This window comes from Euprymna scolopes, chromosome 9 (genome assembly GCF_053919585.1).
Source record: "Euprymna scolopes isolate OS-2025 chromosome 9, ASM5391958v1, whole genome shotgun sequence".
Taxonomy (NCBI): Eukaryota; Metazoa; Mollusca; class Cephalopoda; order Sepiida; family Sepiolidae; genus Euprymna; species Euprymna scolopes.
This window is the reverse complement of record NC_136490.1, coordinates 161,272,670-161,293,981: the sequence shown is the minus strand read 5'-3', so window position 1 is coordinate 161,293,981 and position 21,312 is coordinate 161,272,670. Positions and strand designations below refer to the sequence as shown.

General features: G+C 34.8%; 1 protein-coding gene across 1 annotated transcript in view; it reads left to right on the top strand.

Moving 5' to 3' along the window:
* The window catches only part of LOC145284961 (focadhesin-like), a 219,436-nt gene extending 198,450 nt beyond the window's left edge, over positions 1 to 20,986 (top strand). The window contains exons 36-39 of the mRNA XM_080134064.1: positions 2,088 to 2,265; positions 15,827 to 16,072; positions 18,576 to 18,651; positions 20,848 to 20,986. Of these exons, the coding sequence (XP_079990190.1) occupies positions 2,088 to 2,265; positions 15,827 to 16,072; positions 18,576 to 18,651; positions 20,848 to 20,915 (568 nt within the window). The 3' untranslated portion in view covers positions 20,916 to 20,986. The remainder of the gene's footprint in view (positions 1 to 2,087; positions 2,266 to 15,826; positions 16,073 to 18,575; positions 18,652 to 20,847) is intronic.
* The last annotated feature ends 326 nt before the right edge of the window (positions 20,987 to 21,312 follow it).

Genomic DNA, 21,312 nt, shown 5'->3' with positions numbered 1-21,312 from the left:
CAAGTACATTAATTTAGTGAGGAGATTTGCTGAAGTGTTTACTTAAGGGGGCGGTTCATTAGGAATTTGTTAACATTGGACTTGAAGACATCCAAGTTGTAGTCCGGAGGGAAGCAGGCAGACGGAACAGAGTTCCACAGACGTGCAGTTCTAGGAAAGAAGCTTTGTTCATGGAATCCGCGTTTTGATTTAGGCCCAGATAAAGAGTGGGGGAAATTTTTCACAGTGGATTCAGCTAGACGGGTGTTTTTCGTGAAAGATTGGCGAGGGGGGACCAGAGATTGGAGTTCAGACGAGCACCTGCCATGGAAATAACGATAAAACAAGGATAGGCTTGCAACGTCTCTTCTGTGGGAGAGAGGTTGCAGGGTAGAGAAAAGGGCATCCCCCACTAAGCCACGAAGTCTATTTTGTACTCTGTCAAGGCAGGATAGGCTGTTTTTAGCAGCTCCTGCCCAGATATGGCAACAGTATTCCATCCTTGGACGTACTTGGCTTTTATATAGATAGAGAATTGCATCAGTAGTGAGATATCTTCTGGAGCGGTAGAAGGATCCCACCATCTTTCCAGCGACCTTGGCAACAGACTTGATGTACGTGTTCCATTTCAGATCAGGAGTAAAGGTCAAACCCAGAAGCTTGTCAAAACACGGAGCCTCACCCAGACGAGAGCCATCCATCACAATTGATGCCAGCTGGGGATCAGAGCGTTGATGATGTAAGGATAGGAGTTTGGTTTTGGATGCATTAAAGGTAACCAGCCACATCTTCCTCCACTGAACCACGCGCTCGAGATCAGAGGATAGAGAATCAGAGAGAACTTTGTCATTTACAGCCTTTGATGTGTTGCCGTAGATGGTTGTGTCATCAGCATAGATGTCAACGAATGATTTAAGTATGTGTTTAGGGAGGTCATTGATGTAGATCAGGAAGAGAGTTGGGCTCAGGATTGACCCTGGGGGACTCCAGCATTTATATTGCAGGCCTCCGATTTTTGTCCATCGACCACTACTCTTATGAGCCTATCGGAGAGAAATGATTTAATGATTGAGAAAACATTTCCCGTTATACCGTAGCTGGAAATCTTGTGAAGTAGACCCTTATGCCATACCTTGTCAAAGGCCTTTGATATGTCAAGAGCAATTGCCCTAGAAAGGAAGCCTTTGTCAAGAGATTCACTTATCCTGTGGGATATAACTGTCAGCACATCTGCGGTAGATCTTGCAGAGCGGAAACCATATTGAGTGTCACTAAGAAGGTTATTCCTGCTGAGATGGTTGACTATTTCTCTATTTAATATGGATTCCAGCAACTTACTCATAACACAGAGGAGACTTATAGGTCTGTATTGAGAGGGAGATGACTTATCACCTGAATTCTTAAATATAGGGCAAACTGAAGAGGTCTTCCAAGGAGTCGGAAAGCACTTCTCCTTAAGGCAGCGCTTAAATAGTTTCGTAAGTATGGGAGCAAGTTCTGGTTGAAGCTTTTTTAACACTATAATTGGGATGCCATCAGGGCCAGTTGCTTTACTGGAATCTAGGTTCTTTATTAGTTTGGCGACCTCCTGCACGGATATTTGTATGTTACCTAGCTTGTTCTGTGTTATAGGAGGAAATATGGGGAGTTGATGGCCTTCGTCGCATAGGGTAGAATTAGCTGCAAAGTTCTTTGCAAATAGTTTGGCCTTGTCTGACGCTGACAAGATGACCTCTGGTCCATTGATAATGGTTGGTATAGAACGCACACTTCTGTTCAGGATTTTATTTGTTATTTGCCAAAACTGGTGGGATCCAAGTCGCTGATCAGCTACCTTGGATTTAACAGACTGGGCATATTTGCAGAACGTGTTTTTGCGTTTGTGTTTTTTGTGCTTTTTTGTTTTATTTTATGTTTTTATACTTGTGAACCCATGCGCACCCTCCTCAGTTGCTGCCAATGTGAGAGACAACAACATGGCCAGAACCAGAATAGAAGATGAAGAAGAAGATCATAGAAACAATGTTGGGTTTGGCATTTGTTGTTGAGTGGGGATGGTTGCACAATTCAAAGACATTTTCCAAAATATGTTTTTAATCTATTTTTAGATCGGAATCCTTGTACAATTTGTCGTTGATGTTTTTGGCACAAACTTTCTATCGATGTGCTCTACGTGGAACTGAAAACATGGAGTGTCTTCAGTGGTTCCTAGAACTCCTTGGACACACTCGGAATTTGGCAATAGGCGTCATCAAGTTATCGGATGATGTTACTGATCCATCTGCCGTAAGTAAAGAAATCCATTTTCTTCTAATCGTGCACTGAAATCTTTTTCATCAACGTAAATACCCTCAACAGGCAGCAAAATCCCACCGCTTTACAGTAGAGATCCCCAGATGCCAGAAAGTCTTCTAGTCTAATAGTTTCTTCCCTAGAACTGCTAGACTTTGGAATTTATTTCTCTGACTGTACTGACATGCAGAAGTTCAAGTGTAATGTAAGCAGACATCTTGCTGCTCAACTCCCTACATAGTATCCCTGTAAATTATATCCCAGATATCAAAGTGGCACTGTGCCTGGTTTGGAGTGAAAATGCAATAAAAACACAAACTTTTGTCTGAGACAGAATGCAGCGTTAATTTGAGAGAAAGACGGATAAAGACCAGAGAAAATTTCATGAGTAGAGTTTTTCCCTAGAACTGCTCTTCTGTGGAACACAATGCTGTGGAGCTACTTCCCAGTTGACTATAATATTGTCATTTTCAAGTCCAATGTAAGGTAGTTTTTGTTGAGCTATCCTCTTTAATAATTAATTTCTACCATTATTGATCATCCTTGAGTGGCCTCCAGGCCTTAATAAACAATGACTCTATAGTAGTTAAAAAAACAGTTAGTTTGGAAGTTAATTTCTAAAAGCTGTTCAACACTTGCCAGCATGTAAAATGGACATTGAGCTGAATAATAATATTGTTTATATTATTATTATTATTATTATTATTAAGAGGAATTAATAATAATATTGTTAATATTATTATGATTATTATTAAGAAGAATTAATAATAATATTGTTATTATTATTATTATTATTATTATTATTAAGAGGAATTAATAATAATATTGTTAATATTATTATTATTATTATTAAGAGGAATTAATAATAATATTGTTAATATTATTATGATTATTAAGAAGAATTAATAATAATATTGTTAATATTATTATGATTATTATTAAGAAGAATTAATAATAATATTGTTAATATTATTATGATTATTATTAAGAAGAATTAATAATAATATTGTTAATATTATTATGATTATTATTAAGAAGAATTAATAATAATATTATTATGATTATTATGAAAAAGAATTAATAATAATATTGTTAATACTATTATGATTATTATTAAGAAGAATTGCTCTAAGCTTACAGTAATATTACATTTTTAGTATCCCCCCTAGTCTACAAAACATGTTTGTTCTCAGTTTCAAACAGAAGCCAATATACTACATCCAACTTTTTGCTATATTTTTTACCTTGATTTCGTGTTTGTGATATCACTTCCTTGAACACATTAACATAATTTCTAGTGGAAATTTTTTTTTTTCAATAGAATCTAATTTTGAATTGGAAATGTTCTTTTCACTAACAAATCTCACATGCCATATTATTGAAAAAAAAAGAAACAGCCTAACAAAATGAATGCAGCAATGCTAATTCACAATGCTAATCTATGCAAAGAATCCAATTTATATGTTATATTTTAGGGGTTTCATTAAAAGAGATTCTTAGAGATAATGAGATGTTGTTGTAAGAGACTTAGAGAGATTGTTCATGTTATTAGAGATTCCTATTTTTTAAATGTTCATTCCTTAGACGTGTAGAAGAAGAAAGCTCTTAGAATGATGAGATAGTGTTCACTGTTCAGACATTGTGTAGACATGAGATGTCGAGACGTGTATGTAATGACATTTTATAACACAGATATAAAGACATATAATACAATTCAATTTACCTTTTTGTAGAATCATAAGACAACGTTTTATAAAACACATGATAGGTTTATTTCGTCACGACCGGCCGTGGTTTTCATCATCAAGAATACAAAGCTTCACATTTTAGTTTCAAAGTGATCGTCTCGCTTCCTAGACGGTCGAATTCCCAGACCCTCTCTGAGTTTCTCACTGACTGTCTCTAACTAACTAACTCTCACTTCCTATATTGAGAAATTCATGCATGTCCGGCCAACGTGAGCAAAATTCACGTGCCCTCACATGCGCGAGTCGCACGTTTCCGATATTATGATTTCCCAATAAGCTATTTTTTCTTTGATGTTTTTACAAAGGAATTCAACCTACATATCTAATTTATTTAACCCATATTTTATTATCCACATTCTTTCTAACAATTGAATAGTTTATTTATTATTTATTTCATCCGAATTAACAATTTACTGGACATTCCATTTAAACCTATTGTTCTTTAAAACTTATGTCCAGGGTTCGATTTCTGCTTTCTCTCATTTTATTTTCATTTTAACTAATCTCTCTATTTTTATACTTACATGAAAAGGGGACAGCCCTTATCATGTAACATATATATATATATACTAGCTGTACCCGCCAACACGTTGCTGTGGCTCAGTTTGTTAAAATGGAACACATTCCTCAAGAAAAATTGCATTTTGTTCGTTTATTTACTTTTATTATTTTTTGCAATTTTTTTAATCAATAAAAGTTATTTTTTCCCCAAAAAAAAGATTAATTTTTTACCATAAATGGTTAGGTGAAAGTTTTTTTTTTTCAGGAAAACTTGCACTTTTTTTTTTTTTAAAGAAATTTGGCAGTAAACGTTTCTCTTTTAAAACGGAATTTTTATTATAAAAAGAACAGATGAATACTTTACATGAACACTGTAAATAGTTATGTGAATGTAGAGAAAAGTTTGATTCTTTTTTTCATGAGAATGTACAAATTATTTTTATTTTTAACAGATGTTCAGAAAATAAACAGAAAAATACTTCCATCATTAATTATGCAGAAAAATAAATAAAATGTTGATTTAGTGTTTCAACATTATGCTTATAAATTACAATAAAACTTGCTGAGTATGCGCTGTTTTACGGTTGTTGTAAAAATGGACCGGAAACTTAAATTTCGCTCCGTTTTAATCTTTCTTAATTTTTTAATTGTGCCCCCCCCCAAACGAATATAATCAAAACAGTAACATTCAACAATTGTACTTTATGTATATAAAACACAAAATATTTAAAAAAAAAAAAAAAAAAAAAGTTAATAACGAAAGGGAAATAATTCCATTTTTAAACGAAAAAGTCAGTTTGGTATATCTTTTTGTTATTTTTTACATAAGTCCAGCTTACCATTCACATTGGAAATGTCGACATTTATAGGTTGTCAGGTACGTTTACAACAAATAAACACTCCAATCTAGTAGATGTATCAGAATTTTTGTAGGAATTTTTGACACCCCTATCACAAAACTGCGAATAAAATATAAAAAACTCGTAATTTCTCTTTTAAAAGTGAGTTGTTTATTTTCTTTATGGATTATACTTCCAAAATAAACTATTAAAGTTATTTTAAAAGTTATAGAAATATTTTTTTTATTTTTTAAAAAACAGTAATGAATTTTACGAACTCAATATTTTTCAATTTTTAAACTTTATAAATCTATCAAAATTTTTCTATTGATTCTATTTTTACAATATTTTCGGATCAATGTTAAATTTTATGCTCTTTCCAATAAACTGAATATAATATTTTAGACAAACGTTTTTTTTTACATTCACGCCCCCCCCCCTCCATTTTCAAGTGTCTATTAAAAAGTAAATCATTAATTTACACACAAAAGTTTTATATATCACAAATTCAAGTGAAAAGGTCAATAAATAATATATTCAAATTTAAAACAAAAAAAGTAGTGTTTTTTAGAAATTTACCTGTAAAGTTCGAAGTTTTTTTTTAAAACCACATTGTTTTTTCTTTTGTTTTTTTTTTAATGAAATGTTGGTCCTTGCTCCTTTAATTAACAAAAAATTAGGGCTTGAATTACATTTTTCGAGTAGTTATAAGCTTGGAAAGACAGGGGGTCGAATAATTCACGCCTCCCATTTTGAAATGTCTATTAAAAAGTAAATAATTAATTTACTCACCAAAGTGTTATATATCAGAAATTGAAGAGAAAAGGTCAATAAATAATATATTCAAATTAAAAACAAAAAAAGTAGTGTTTTTAGAAATTTACCTGTAAAGTCCGAAGTTTAAAACCTTTTTTTTTTTAAAAAAAACCACGTTGTTTGTTTTTTTTTAATGAAACCTTGGTCCTCCTTGCTCCTTTAATTGAAAAAAAAATTAGAGCTTGAGTTACATTTTTCGAGGAGTTATAAGCTCGGAAAGACGGGATGGAATTATTCACTATTTTTCACAAAATTTCTGATACACCTACCAATCTTAGAACGGCTTTCGGAATAGACACCCCTATCCTTGCCAGCATACCCGAAAAGCTATAAAAGTTCACGTGTCGAATGTGAACGATGAGTTGGACGTAATGTAAAAATGTACTGAATTTAAAAGGGAACGAAATTCAAATTTCCGTTCCATTTTTACAACAACCGTAAAGCAGAGCATTCTATGCAAATTTTACATAACTTACTGTATTAATGCTATTTTTTTTAAGCAAAAAAAAATGTTTAGGTTTGGCTATAAATTCCTAAACTCATTTCACCCTAAATAATTTAGGTGACTGAAATAGGAATCTAATAGAATCTTTTATTTCCTGATAGTATGTGAGAAATGTATTTTTCTTCGAATTCATTAATACAGACTTTAGGGGCTTTTTTCGGAATGTTCCTGTAAAAATTATTTTTTATTGTTACAAATTACGATGCTTTATTTATATAAAAAAAGCAAAAATAAATTCTTGCGTTTTTTATTTACTACTGAAAACCATAACTTTAGTAAAGTTATTTTTTGTTTAATCAAAATAAAACATTTTCACTAAGAGTTAAGTAAAAATAATTAGTCCATTATATTCTGCAATCCTTATTTGATAAATACTGAAATTTTCATTAAAATTGGTTAATTTCCTGATTTTTAGTGAATTTTTAAGTAAAGGGAAGGGTCAAAATGTTTATACACTTTGAGCGTTGGCATTCATTGTATGTCCTACCATTTTTCGATGAATATTTGATAGCAAAGCGACCACGTGCGGTTAATTTAAATCAAATTTCAATCACATGGTTACATTATCAATAATCATGTGATTAAACCCATTGAAAATTTACCAATATTGCAAACGCATTATGTTTACATTAAGCCTGTGAGACCAAAATATCCTTTTCTAACATTTAAAAAAACCCGCGAGGTTAGGAGAAAGAAATGTCCAGAAAATCGCTAGATTTTTAACTTTTATCATCTGAAATTTTCAAAAATCGCTAATTCATCTCCCAAAAAAAACTCCATATTTTAACTTTCTACACTAAAAAAATGATAAATATTCAATATATAAAATGTTCCGTGTTTTCGTACTATATGTTTCTGGAATTATATTGAAGCGGTTAGCTCCCCAGAAGGCTTATATATTTTATCAGCTAGTTTTACCTGTTTTTTTCAGAGAGGGTATTTTTTTTTTTTTTTTTTTTTTTGCAAGAAACAAATCATAAACTCAAACTTTTTATAATAAAAGTTAAATTGAAATATACTGCAAATTAAACATTACAATAATGGTGCAACATATTTTGAAATTAGAAAAATAAAAAAAATAAAAAAAACTTTGTTTTAGCATGTTAAAAGTATTTAGGTTGGTGGATAATTAAATTCTACTGTATTGGTATGAGTTTTTTTTTTTTTTTTTTGCTGTTGTTTCTTGCTTTTTACAATTTTCGATTAAATACTTCTAAATTAAGCGGGATTGCTTAGATCATATTTTAAAATAAACTTCGGAGGTTGTAATACCCCCACCCCCACCTCACTGAAAATGTACGTGGAAAAATCGATTTTATAGCGAGATTTAAGAATGTGAAAAGGTGAAAAACAAAACAAATAATCAATAAATAATTGTTACCAAAGGCAATAAATGCTACTTTCTTTTACTTACATGAATGAGTTTATTTTATGTTTTAAAGTATTTTCAAGCGCTTTTCTTCATTTTTTAATCTAAAATTGTGGGTGTGTGGGTGCGAAATATCTCCAGATTTTCTAGAATTCCCCGCTAGATTGCAAACGAAATCTCCAGATCTAGCAGGAAAACCGCTAAATTGGAAACACTGGTCACGTGACAGGAAGCAGTAATAAATAATTGTCCCTAAATAAAAAAATGGCCTTTCAGTACAAAGAAAACCACCTATTTATCATAGAAAAATTAAGTATAATGTTATAATTAAAAAGAAATATATAAAAACACACATGGATATATTAAACGTATTATACCAAAACGTGGAAGCCATCCGTCCAGTGGTTTTTTAGACTATTAATTGCGAACGAACCAAGAGTTACATTTTTATATATATGGTGACCCCCCCAAAAAACGGGCCCCACCTCTAATTAGGCCCCGTTTCTTAAGTGTTTTGTATGAATGAAATGAAACTTTGGTCATAACTAGTTTATTATATTCAAAACATCACATCAAAACACTACGGTCTTTGGCCTTTTTTCTCCGTTCTATAGCATATGTTCTAGATGGCCTCATCAGCATAATCTAATTTTGAATTTCACTAACAAATCTCAGATGCCATATTATTGGAAAAAAAAAGAAACAGCCTAACATGTATACAAAATGAATGCAGCAATGCTAATTCACAATGCTAATCTATGCAAAGAATCCAATTTATGCATATATATATATATATATATATATATATACACACACACACACACACACACACACACACACATATATATATATATATATATATGGTGACCCCAAAAAACAGGCCCCAACTCTAATTAGGCCCCGTTTCTTAGTGTTTTGTCCGAATGAAATGAAACTTTGGTCATAACTAGTTTATTATATTCAAAACATCACATCAAAACACTAGGGTCTTTGGCCTTTTTTCTCCATTCTACAGCATATGTTCTAGATGGCCTCCATTTAGTTACGTGCATTTCTTGAGGCGCAGCACGAAGTTATCAATGACGTTCTTACAGACCGAATTGGTAATGGCTTTCATCTCTTCGCTGATGGCTTCCTTGAGTTCCGTGATGGTTCTGGGTTTCCCTGCGTAGACTCTGTCCTTAAGATAGCCCAAAATAAATCTGGGGGACTTAGGTCCGGGCTATGGGGTACCCACTCAAAAGCAGTCTTGAGACTGATCGCTCAGCCTCCAAAGTTCTCTTTCAGCCAATCTCGGGACAGGTTTGAGGTGTGAGAACTTGCTCCATCCTGCTGGAACCAGAACTTGCTCATGAGCAACGGGTAGATGGTCTGGAGCTCACTCTTGAAGGTTTTGAGGAACTCCACATACCGCTCCTTGGTGACTGTCACTGCTGCACCAGATTCTTCGATGAAGATTGGTGCGATGATGCCCACACCATGCACTTAGGAGAGTGCAGGGGCTTGGTGGCTACTTCATTGGGTCTGGAGGACCCCCAGAAGACATTTGTCTTGGAGTTCGCCTTTCCATTAAGATGGAAGTGGGCTTCATCTGAGGTCCAAAGGAGATTTTTTTTTTACATAGGCATCACCACATTATCAAGGCCAAGAGGCCACTCAAGGATAAGGGTTAAAGAGTGTACAGTAGAAATTGGACAATATAGTAATCATTAGTAATGAAAATTTGGTAAATTTGATAACTTATATGGAACGGCTCATCAAGAACTTATTTACTTTAGACTTGAACACAACCATATTGTAGTCAGCCGGAAAGCAGGAAAATGGAAGACAATTCCACAGGCGTGCAGTTCTAAGAAAGAAGCTTTGTTCATGGAATCTACGTTTAGGTTTAGGCACAGATAAAGAGTGGAGGGAATTATTGATAGTGTTTACAACTAGACGAGTGTTTCTTGTGAAAGTTTGGCGAGGGGAGACCATAGATTGAAGCTCAGTCGAACACTTTCCATGAAAACAACGATACATCAGAGACAAACTCACAACATCTCTTCTGTGAGATAGAGGTGGCAAGGAGGAGAAAAGGACATCTCCTACGAGGCTATGAAGTCTATTTTGAACTTTATCAAGGCAGGACAAGTCCTTTCTAGCAGCTCCTGCCCAGATGTGGCAACAGTATTCCATCCTTGGACGTACCTGGCTCTTATATAGATAGAGAATAGCATCAGCAGTGAGATATTTACCGGATCGATAGAAAGATCCCACCATTTTTCCAGCGGCCTTGGCAACAGATTTGATGTACGTGTTCCATTTAAGATCAGGAGTAATGGTCAAGCCCAGAAGCTTGTCAAAACTTGAGGCCTCCTGAAGACGAGAGCCATTCATTTCAATTGATGCCAAATGTGGATTAGAATGTTGATAATGTAAAGAGAGAAGCTTGGTTTTAGAAGCATTAAAAGTAACCAGCCACTCCTTTCCCCATTGTACTACGTGCTCAAGATCAGAGGAGAGAGAATTGGAGAGAACTTGGTCGTTTACTGTCTTAGATGTGCTACCATAAATGGTAGTGTCATCAGCATAAATGTCTACAAATGATGTAAGGATGTGATTTGGAAGATCATTAATGTAGATCAGGAAAAGAGTTGGGCCCAGGATGGACCCCTGAGGGACACCGGCATTAATACTGTGAGCTTCTGATTTTTGCCCCTCAACTACTACTCTTATGAACCTATCAGAAAGAAATGATTTAATAATTAAGAAGACATTTCCAGCTATACCATAGCTAGCGATCTTATGAAGTAAACCTTTATGCCATACCCTATCAAAGGCTTTAGATATGTCAAGAGCAATTGCCCTAGAAAGATTGCCACCGTCGAGAGATTTGCTAATCCTATGCGATGTAACTGTAAGGACATCTGCTGTAGATCTAGCAGAACGGAAACCATATTGAGTGTCACTAAGAAGGTTATTTTTGTTGAGATGGTTGATTACTTCTGTATTTAACACAGATTCTAGCAACTTACTCATGACGCACAGGAGACTTATTGGCCTGTACTGAGAGGGGGATGAGCGATCACCCGAATTCTTAAATACAGGGCATACTGATGAGATTTTCCAGGGTGATGGGAAGCAATTCTCCTTAAGACAACGTTTAAACAGTTTTATAAGTATGGGCGCTAGTTCAGGTTGAAGTTTTTTGAGTACTATAATTGGAATACCGTCAGGGTCAGTTGCTTTACTGGAATCAAAGTTTTTGATTAGCTTGGCGACATCACGTACAGATATACGTATATCATATAGTGTGTTTTCTGATACAGGAGGAAATATTGGGGGTTGGCGGTCTTGGTCGCAAAGGGTAGAATTAGCTGCAAAGTTCTTGACAAAGAGTTTAGCTTTGTCTGATACTGACGAGATTACCTCAGGTCCATTGATAATAGTTGGGATGGAGCACACGCTTCTGTTCAGGATTCTGTTTGCTATTTGCCAAAACTGGTGGGAACCAAGCTGCTGCTCAGCTACTTTGGACTTGACGGACTGAGCATACAACTCTCTTGCGTTCCTTATTACTTTCTTACAATGGTTGCTGGCAGTCCTGAAAACGGCTTTAGTTTCCATACATCTATTACGTTTGAAGCAGTGGAAAAAGTGATTTCTGTGCGCAATGGCAGCAGCACATTCTGGAGAGAACCATGGCTGGCTGTTAGGTTTTTGCTGAAACTTTTTAGAGGGTATGAAATGGTCAATACCTACAATTAACCATTCAGTTAGGTCTAATACTATAGAGGACACATCCTTTTTAAACATGGAATGCAGAGGTAGATCAGATATAAATGTACGGAAGCTATCCCAGTCAGCCTTAGTGTATCGATATACTGTACGATGGAGAGGTACGTCTGGGGACTTATTACATTTCATTTTTATCTTAATTGATACAACAGAGTGGTCAGAAGATCCAAGAGGCGACAGAACAGAAACTGAACATAGTTCAGGGCAAGTTGTGAGAAAAAGGTCTAGTAGGCTCGCATACTGGCCGTCATTGTCGGGCACACGGGTGGGTTCCTGAACAATCTGAGTGAGGTCATAGGCAATGGAGAAATCATGACAGAACCTCCCCTCATCATCGGTCTTGTTTGAGTGGGTCAACCATTCGACGTTGTGAACATTGAAGTCTCCACATACGTGAATGTTAGCTGAAGGATAAGCAGATAGGACTTGGTCAATTTTCTCAGATATGCTTTGAAAGATAGTAACTCCGCTGTTGTGGGGGCGATAGAGAGTAAATATAAATGCAGTAGTGTGAGCTAAAGCAACCCGGAAGCACATATAGGGTAAGTTAGGATCTTCCCTGGAGATTTCCCTCCCACATGGAAAGCTATCTTTAATATAGGCACATATTCCATGCCCATGGCGATCTTGGGGGTCAGATTTAGAAGTTAAGTTAGAGTATCCTGTAATTGCAAACTCTTCTAGGGAAATAGCCTGTCCAATGCCAGTTTCACTTAAAAATAAAAGGTCTGGTTTAGTCTCCTGTAATTGGAAGGTTAGAACGTAGACCCCTGATGTTGGAGAAGGAGACATGGTAGTAGGGGTCTACGTTGGAAGTTGGAGAACCGGGTTTAATCGTGTATTTTTTCTTGAAACTTGTCATGATGAAATTTTGGAATTTGTGGACTAGGTCGTCAGATTTACTTAGAGCAGGACAGAGAGGGGAAACTAAGAGAAAAAAAGAAACGAAGAATTTTTTTTTTTTTTTTTGTAGCTAATGATAAGGTAAAGCCGTAACAGTTACCCACTAGTATGGCATCGAGAGGCCCCACCAGAAGCTACTGCATGGTCCAGAATCCATTCACCAAATGGCAATACAGCAGCCCCAGTACTTTGCACCTGCTGATAAGACAGCCTCCTTAGTGGTTAATCCAAGGTTCGGGTCCCTGACTATCAGGCGGATAACGTCAGCCCAGACAAAACGTTTACCTCCAGCACCCTTACTAGTGACATGGCTACAAGGATAGACATAGAAACAGAAAATTTCCACCAACTCTGCCAACTGTTCGCGCAAAATACTGCCAATCTAGAAAACAGCTTTTTCTTCTCCCTTTGTCAGAAAAATCACTCATTAAAAAATGAGGACCGAGGGACAAATAAGAAGAAGCGAGAGTAACAGGAGCTGCCGATAACGCATCCACAATGCGTTTTCTGCTCTCCATTAAAAAAAAAAAAAAAAAAAAATTATTAAGTATTCTACTTATAAAAGTCCAACAGACGTGTTTAAGGGAAAGTATGGTGATAGATTCCCCTCTCACGAACTAAAAATAAGTGCAATTAGGTAATCTATTTTTGCAATCAACTCGGTAGATAAATAAACATTTATGGACGAGAAAAAAAGCTAGCATTTAATACAACAGAAATACATAAATTAAATACTGAAATAAAATGTAGGTATTAATATTTGAATCTAAAAATAAAAAGTGTGAATTAGTATTGAAATCACTTATCTCAAAAAACACTTCCGTCTCCAAAATGCAAACTAGTGAAGAATTTAACTTTTAATAGCGTTCAGAAGATTTTTTTTTTTTTTAAATTAACCGTTAAAAGAAAAGCGTGATTTTATTCTGAACTTTAACTAGTCACGTTTTAATAAACTTACGATATAAAAGAAAAGCGGATGGGGGGGAGGGGGATTCTTCCGAAGTTAGTTGGTGACGTTATAAGTAATTGCGAGATAAGATGGAAGCCAGAATTTAGGGGTGGGGGACTGAAAATGATAATATAATGGATTGATTATACAAATATTTAAGATCAACTCGGTAGATAAACATTTATGGACGAGAAAAAAAGCTAGCATTTAATACAACAGAAATACATAAATTAAATACTGAAATAAAATATAGGTATTAATATTTGAATCTAAAAATAAAAAGTGCGAATTAGTACTGAAATCACTTATCTCAAAAACATTTCCATCTCCAAAATGCAAACTAGTGAAGATTAAGGAAACTTGGTGTCTCCTTGATCTTCTCGAGCAGCTTGACTGCCATATCCCTCCTCTGCTTCTTGTCTGAGGCTGTATGTCTGCAGCGTCTGTATTCTGTATGGGTAAACCCTGATATCGTTCATCAGCACTCTCCTGCAAGTCTCACAAATTATTGTATTTTTTATTTCTAACTTAACTTCTAACTCGAGAAATTAAAAAAATAAAGGAACAGAGTTTGGGTCAAGAAGTTACAGCGATCCTAATTGATTCTCGGGAAATGGGAAGTGTGTCTCGAGTTGGTTAAAGATTTATTTCAATTAATGTCTCCCTTTATTTACATCTTATCTCAGCTAATTTTCCTCGGGCCCCAACCTAAAAATTTAACATTGCATAATGTATAATCTATATATCTATAAAAGTGAATGTGTCTGTGTGTGTGTGTCTCTGTACATTTCCCTACGCAATAACTCTGTCAATTTTCAGTCTACAGACTCTAAATTTGATATACAGGGTACTGAGATTTGGGAAAATCTTTGTGATCGGTTTTCGGACAGAAATTTGGCTGTTAAGGGGTCAAAGTTCAACGATTTGACCTTTGAGAACTCTACCAAACTCCTCCGCCAATTTTTGGTCTAAATACTTGAAATTTTAGATATAGGTTCCTTGGACATGGATCTAACTTAATAACTTGATTTGAGCCCAAAACAATAAATGTTAAGGGGTCATAATTGGAGTCAAAGTTTAAAAAACTTGACCGCTTTTTTTTTTTTTTTTCTAAGGTACGAGGTGCCTTCAATAAGTTTCCAGACTTATTTGTACAGGGATGTAAAATTGTCATAGACTTTGAAAATTCAGTATGTTATTACTATACATTTCATATGATTTCAGGCCCAAATGAACAGCTACAACAGGAATTGGAATACACCCTACTAAAGCCTTACTGTCACAGCTAGTGAATTTCAAAAATTCAATCTGCTTGCATGAATCAAACATCAGTTTTTGAGTGGCATAAGAGAGTCAAGGGAATCTGTGAGGGATGATGAGACGTGTGAGAGGAGTAAGGATATCAGAACACAGTGGTTGTCATCTCCTGTTTAACTTGAGACAAATCTACTCAGTCTTAAAGTAATGGAGACTTGTTGGGATTTCAAAGGTTTTACTCAAAGAGTTTTTTTTTCTTTGAGGGAGAGACTACGTAAATTACTTAATTAATTTTCTTATTTAGCCTTAAAATGGAAGACGAACAAACAAAGCCTTGAGAAAATATCTACATTTTTGGACACATCATGTCTGTCTGCTTTTCAGCTCAACCTGCTTAGAAACTCTGTTCTGCGTTCTGCACGTGATGTAATCTCTGTCATCTCATTCAACACGTGTGTTTCAAGCTTTTGTCTAGGAAACTATCCTTTGATTCCTTGCATTAATCATGCCAGCTGCACTGGGTCTATTTCCGTTTCCTGCCAGGTTATCCTGGCATGTACTAAATGTATCCCTTGTTGAAATTCATACTAGTCAACATAATCTCTACTTGTGTAGGGTTCCAATATATAACGTTATTGTGAACAATAAAAACAATACCTTTCTTTTCTTTTTCTTTTTTGCTTTCTTTTTATTTTTATTTTCTCTTTTTTTTCCTTTTTTTTCTTTTAATTTGTTTTTTTCTTTCCTTTTTTTCTTTTTATTTGCTTTTTTTTTCCTTTCCTTTTTTTCTTTTTATTTGCTTTTTTTCATTGAATATTGTTTCATTGAATATAATGTTTAAAAATTCAAAAAATACGTTTTCTTTTTTTTTTTTTAATTTTATTTTAGGCATTCGATTTTGCCATCCGCATCGTTTGTGCAGCCGCCTGCTCCTGGGTGAACACTTCAGTGGCTGCAGCTGTCGCTGGCCAACATCCACTTTTTATGGCTGATCTTGTCAATAACAACAAAAGTGATGTGCAAGAGTTCCCCTGTTCCGTCTACCTGCAAAACCAGCAAGACTTTTGGCTACACTTGATGCCATCTTACATTTCCAGAATGAACAAGGAACCATGGAAGCAGGTTCTTCCAAAGGCAAGTCTTGCTTTTTATTATTTCTTTCAAATATTTTCGCTGGTATCAAATTTTATACTTGTTTTTTTTTTTTTTTTTTTTTTTTTTTTACTGTTTGCATAGGTAAATATTTTACCCAACCAAAAATGAATATTTTTTTTTATCACCACCAAAAATGAATGTTAATGTTTTTTCAAGTCCACTAAAAATGAATATTACTTTTTTACCACAAGTCCACCAAAAATGAATCTTAATGTTTTTTTTCCAAGTCCATCGAAAAATGAATGTCATGATGTGAAAATAGTTAATCTTAATTCTACACCTAGTAGTTGGCTCATTCAACGGTGATGTCCACGGCTTCTTTCACTATCTTTTCTTTTCTGATAACTATAATAATACGAGGAGGTTAAAAGAACAGCAAACAATAATTTGTTTCTAGGGTTTAGATTTTCAGTAATTTGTATCAACGTAGATCTAGATCAACTGCAATTCTCTCCTCTACGTTCGTAGTGATGGTAGACCTTGAACAGGGTATCTGGTTGCTTTGATATTGAGCAGAATTGATCTTGCTTCTTTTTTCTTTTTTTTTACACAGTGATCACCACTAATCAAGGCCCGGAAGCCACTCAGGGATAAGGGTTATTGCAAGTACATTACGTTAGTGTGGAGATTTGATGAAATGTTTACTTAAGGGGGGGGGCGGTTCATTAGGAATTTGTTAACGTTGGACTTGAAGACATCCAAGTTGTAGTCCAGTGGGAAGCAGGCAGACGGAACAGAGTTCCACAGGCGTGCAGTTCTAAGAAAGAAGCTTTGTTCATGGAATCCGCGTTTTGATTTAGGCACAGATGTAGAGTGGGGGAAATTTTTCACAGTGGATTCAGCTAGACGGGTGTTTTTCGTGAAAGATTGGCGAGGGGGGACCAGAGATTGGAGTTCAGACGAGCACCTGCCATGGAAATAACGATAAAACAAGGATAGGCTTGCAACGTCTCTTCTGTGGGAGAGAGGTTGCAGGGTAGAGAAAAGGGCATCCCCCACTAAGCCACGAAGTCTATTTTGTACTCTGTCAAGGCAGGATAGGCTTCTCAGGTAGGTACCTCAAACGATGCGCAGTGTTGCTTGGACATAAAAGGCTACTATATTGAATTATAGCTACAGAGATACTATATATATATACATACATATATATAAATGGAAATTTTGAGTTAAATTATGTATAATTACAACAAAATTTAGTGCTTAACAACGGAGTACAGATGATTATTAAAGGAAAAGACTAATAATTATCTGTACTCCTTAACAATAATTATTGTTGTAATTATACATGATTTAACTAAAATTTCCATTTATATTATTGCTATATCTTACATACTGAGCTTTCTTTATCTGCCTAGGATCATCTTATCTATATATCTATAAAAGTGAAATTGTCTGTGTGTCTACATTTCCCAACCAAACTACTCTTTCAATTTTCAGTCTACATACTCAAGATTTTGACATAAGGGAGATTGAAATTTGGAAAAAAAAATTTAATCAGTTTTTGGGCAGAAATTTGGCTATCAAGGGGTCAAAGTTCAACGATTTGTCTCTACCAAATTAATCAGACAATTTTACGACTAAACATTTGAAATGTTACATAAAGGGTATTCACACATAGGGCAATTTATGAACAGTACATAGGGCCCGATCAAAGCCGGACTGAACTGCTAGTAAATATTAATACTAATATTTATTTGGACTTAATTTTACAGTATTATACTACCTGTATTCTTACTGCACTAGTATTTCATTTATATATATCTATAATTACTTTATTTATGCAACACTATTGGCCACATATGTGCAGACATGTTTCAGCCATGATTTCTTTTGAAATCCATTGTCATCAGGCTATTAGTCTAAACTGTCTTCAAATGTGAATCTACGAGTTCTTTTTCAAAATTTTTTGGTGGGAAGTTGAGGTGGGGGATGCAGGATTCTATTCTAGCAAAGTATTCAATTCATTTATTCATGGTGATTCAAACCATAACGTGTCTCGTCATTATAGGAAAACTTTTATATGAACTTATTGCCTAGTAATCAATTCTCTAAAGTGTGGCTTTTAAGGTCTGTTGTAAGTTAATACGCACAAACCAGCTATTTACGAACAATTCACACCTACATGTTAACATATTTATACAGTCAGTTATTTTATTTTTAATTTTTTTTTTTAATAATAAAAATAATAAATTTAAAACAAATGATTACGTTTTCAAAAAAACTAATAAATTTTGTGGATGAGTTTCTCTTTTAGCTGAATGTTTTTCCCATCGCAGATCTGTCAATTCATTATGTGCGTTTATGCACCACTTCCAAACATGTATCATGATGCATGTACATGTTATAAACAACAATTCTTTTTGCAGCTGCACATTTTCTTATAATTATTGTCGGGATGTTATGAAATTTTGTGATTCTTTTCCCAAATCCACACAGCATATAAATTCAACGGATTCTATGCCTTTTTTTTTTTTGTTTTCAGTTTATGGATTGGCTTATCGTCCTCTACTCACTCCCAGATGAGAAGATCAAACCCTCAAGCAAACAAATACTCAAATGTAAGTTGTTTTCAAATGCATTGTTATTTGTTGGGGGGGGGGGCATGTTTTACTCTATACAACAAACGGAAAAAAGTAATCAAGAAATAAATAACAAATATCACTGTGACATTTATTGGATTTCTATCAGTATTTTTGGTTGTTTTAACTTAAGCGTTCAGCATTACTAGCATTTCAAACTTAATAAACGCTTTAAAATAAGTTAAAACACCAAAAACTTATCCAAGTAGGTATAAGAGTAACTTATCTTGCCTTTGGTAACATTTATTTGTTATGTATTTGTTTTTTGACCACTTTTTCATGTTGTTGTCTAAAGCAAATAATACCCCCCCCCTTTTCAATAAATAAAAATTAAACCATTAAATTTTTAGATTTTTTTTATCAGTCAGCCTTGTACCTTCTTCTTACACTATTTGGGCCTTTGAAGGCCTTACTTCTTGGTTGGTTGTTTTTGTTTTACAGCATATCAACCCTTTTGAGGTTATTTAATGCCGAATCTAGTGATTTTGAAGAACGATTTTTTAGAGTACATTCGTTTTGTTTTTCTTTTAAGTCGGTTTCTATTTAACCCATAGTTGGAACCCTAACAGGTACTACCACGCCGGGTCAGAGTGGACCTGGGAGCAATGGCAATTAAAGGGTGGCTCCACACTCCCCAAAGCCCGCAAGCTGGGGCCTCACCATCGTCACATAGTTTAAGGTCATATCCAGGACCTTACTTCTTGGTTAACCTGCTTGGTGTCTACATGATTGAATGCTTGGTGTCTACATGATTGAATGCTTGGTGTCTACATGATTGAATGCTTGGTGTCTACATGATTGAATGCTTGGTGTCTACATGATTGAATGCTTGGTGTCTACATGATTGAATGCTTGGTGTCTACATGATTGAATGCTTGGTGTCTACATGATTGAATGCTTGGTGTCTACATGATTGAATGCTTGGTGTCTACATGATTGAATGCTTGGTGTCTACATGATTGAATGCTTGGTGTCTACATGATTGAATGCTTGGTGTCTACATGATTGAATGCTTGGTGTCTACATGATTGAATGCTTGGTGTCTACATGATTGAATGCTTGGTGTCTACATGATTGAATGCTTGGTGTCTACATGATTGAATGCTTGGTGTCTACATGATTGAATGCTTGGTGTCTACATGATTGAATGCTTGGTGTCTACATGATTGAATGCTTGGTGTCTACATGATTGAATGCTTGGTGTCTACATGATTGAATGCTTGGTGTCTACATGATTGAATGCTTGGTGTCTACATGATTGAATGCTTGGTGTCTACATGATTGAATGCTTGGTGTCTACATGATTGAATGCTTGGTGTCTACATGATTGAATGCTTGGTGTCTACATGATTGAATGCTTGGTATCTACATGATTGAATGCTGATAGTAGAAGTCTCTTTGCGGCTTAGTTTGTCTCATAAATTATAAAGCTCATGAAATGATTAAGTACTTTTCGCAGAGGGCGTTAGGTTCACGTTCCTGAGTGATAGTACAGGAGACTGAACTCAAAGGTAGCTCCTTGAGAGGCTTCTCCGCCACAACTTGCTGTTAAACTATCCTCACATGCTGTGTTGCTCATGACTGTGTGTTCGTTGCGGTATTTCATGTTCTGGTTATTTTGCCTCTGATTTTATCACCGTCCATTAAAAGACCTTCCTTTCTATTTTTGTTTCCCGAATTTAGTAATTCATACCCATTCGTCCACTCTCCCATTCGTTTGTTTGCATTATAAAAAATTTTGCACAAACATTATTCATGGTGAAAATAAATTTTTGCGAGAACAGGTTTTCCAGGATAACTCTGGTTGCTTCCCTATGGGCCATTATAGGGGTAAAATTGCTCTAAAATTGTTTGTTCGTTCATTTGTTTGCGCTTTTCCCAATTTCCTTGAATTTTTATTTAAATTTTGAACAAATATTAGTTATGGTGCAAGTAAATTTTTCATTTATGGAGGGGAGAGCCCTCCCCTCCATAAATGCTCAGCTTGTTATGCATTTTAATTGTTCTTTCTAGCTTTATACATTAAGTAGCTTCATATCTTGTCTGGATCAATTTCCATAAAAACAAATGAAAATAAACAAATAACTATCAATAAAAAAATTCACACATCTTTTAAAATCTAAATAGTCGATCCATTTGAATAATTTCTTTTTATCCAATTTTCTTTTATTCCAGGCTGTCTGTATATGCTACGTCATACACAAGAATTCAAAAAGCCATCTGTATTGGATAAAGTATTTTAAATACTAAAAACATTGTTTTGCTGCTTCAAAAATGAAATAAGACTTGTGTTCAAAATAAAACCCAAATGCAATTTTGTGTTTAATGTTTTATTTGCAATTATATCCCTTATAAAAAAAAACAAAAAATATAGCACTCTGTTTTGGACATTTGCTAAACTTGCTTGGCCAGAGGATCGTGGTTTTATTTGTTACAAGAGTCTCCAAAGATTCCCATTTTTATTTTCCCCTTGTTTCTATCTTGGAAGACACTATTCCTTACCATCTTTTTATTTTTAAATGCTCTCATTTAACTACCATTCCCAAGACTGATCTGCTTGTTTTAATTTGACCTGGAAAATAGTGAGTGGTCTGACACTAAGCAAAGGATTGGCAGAGCCTTACAACCATCCACCTCATT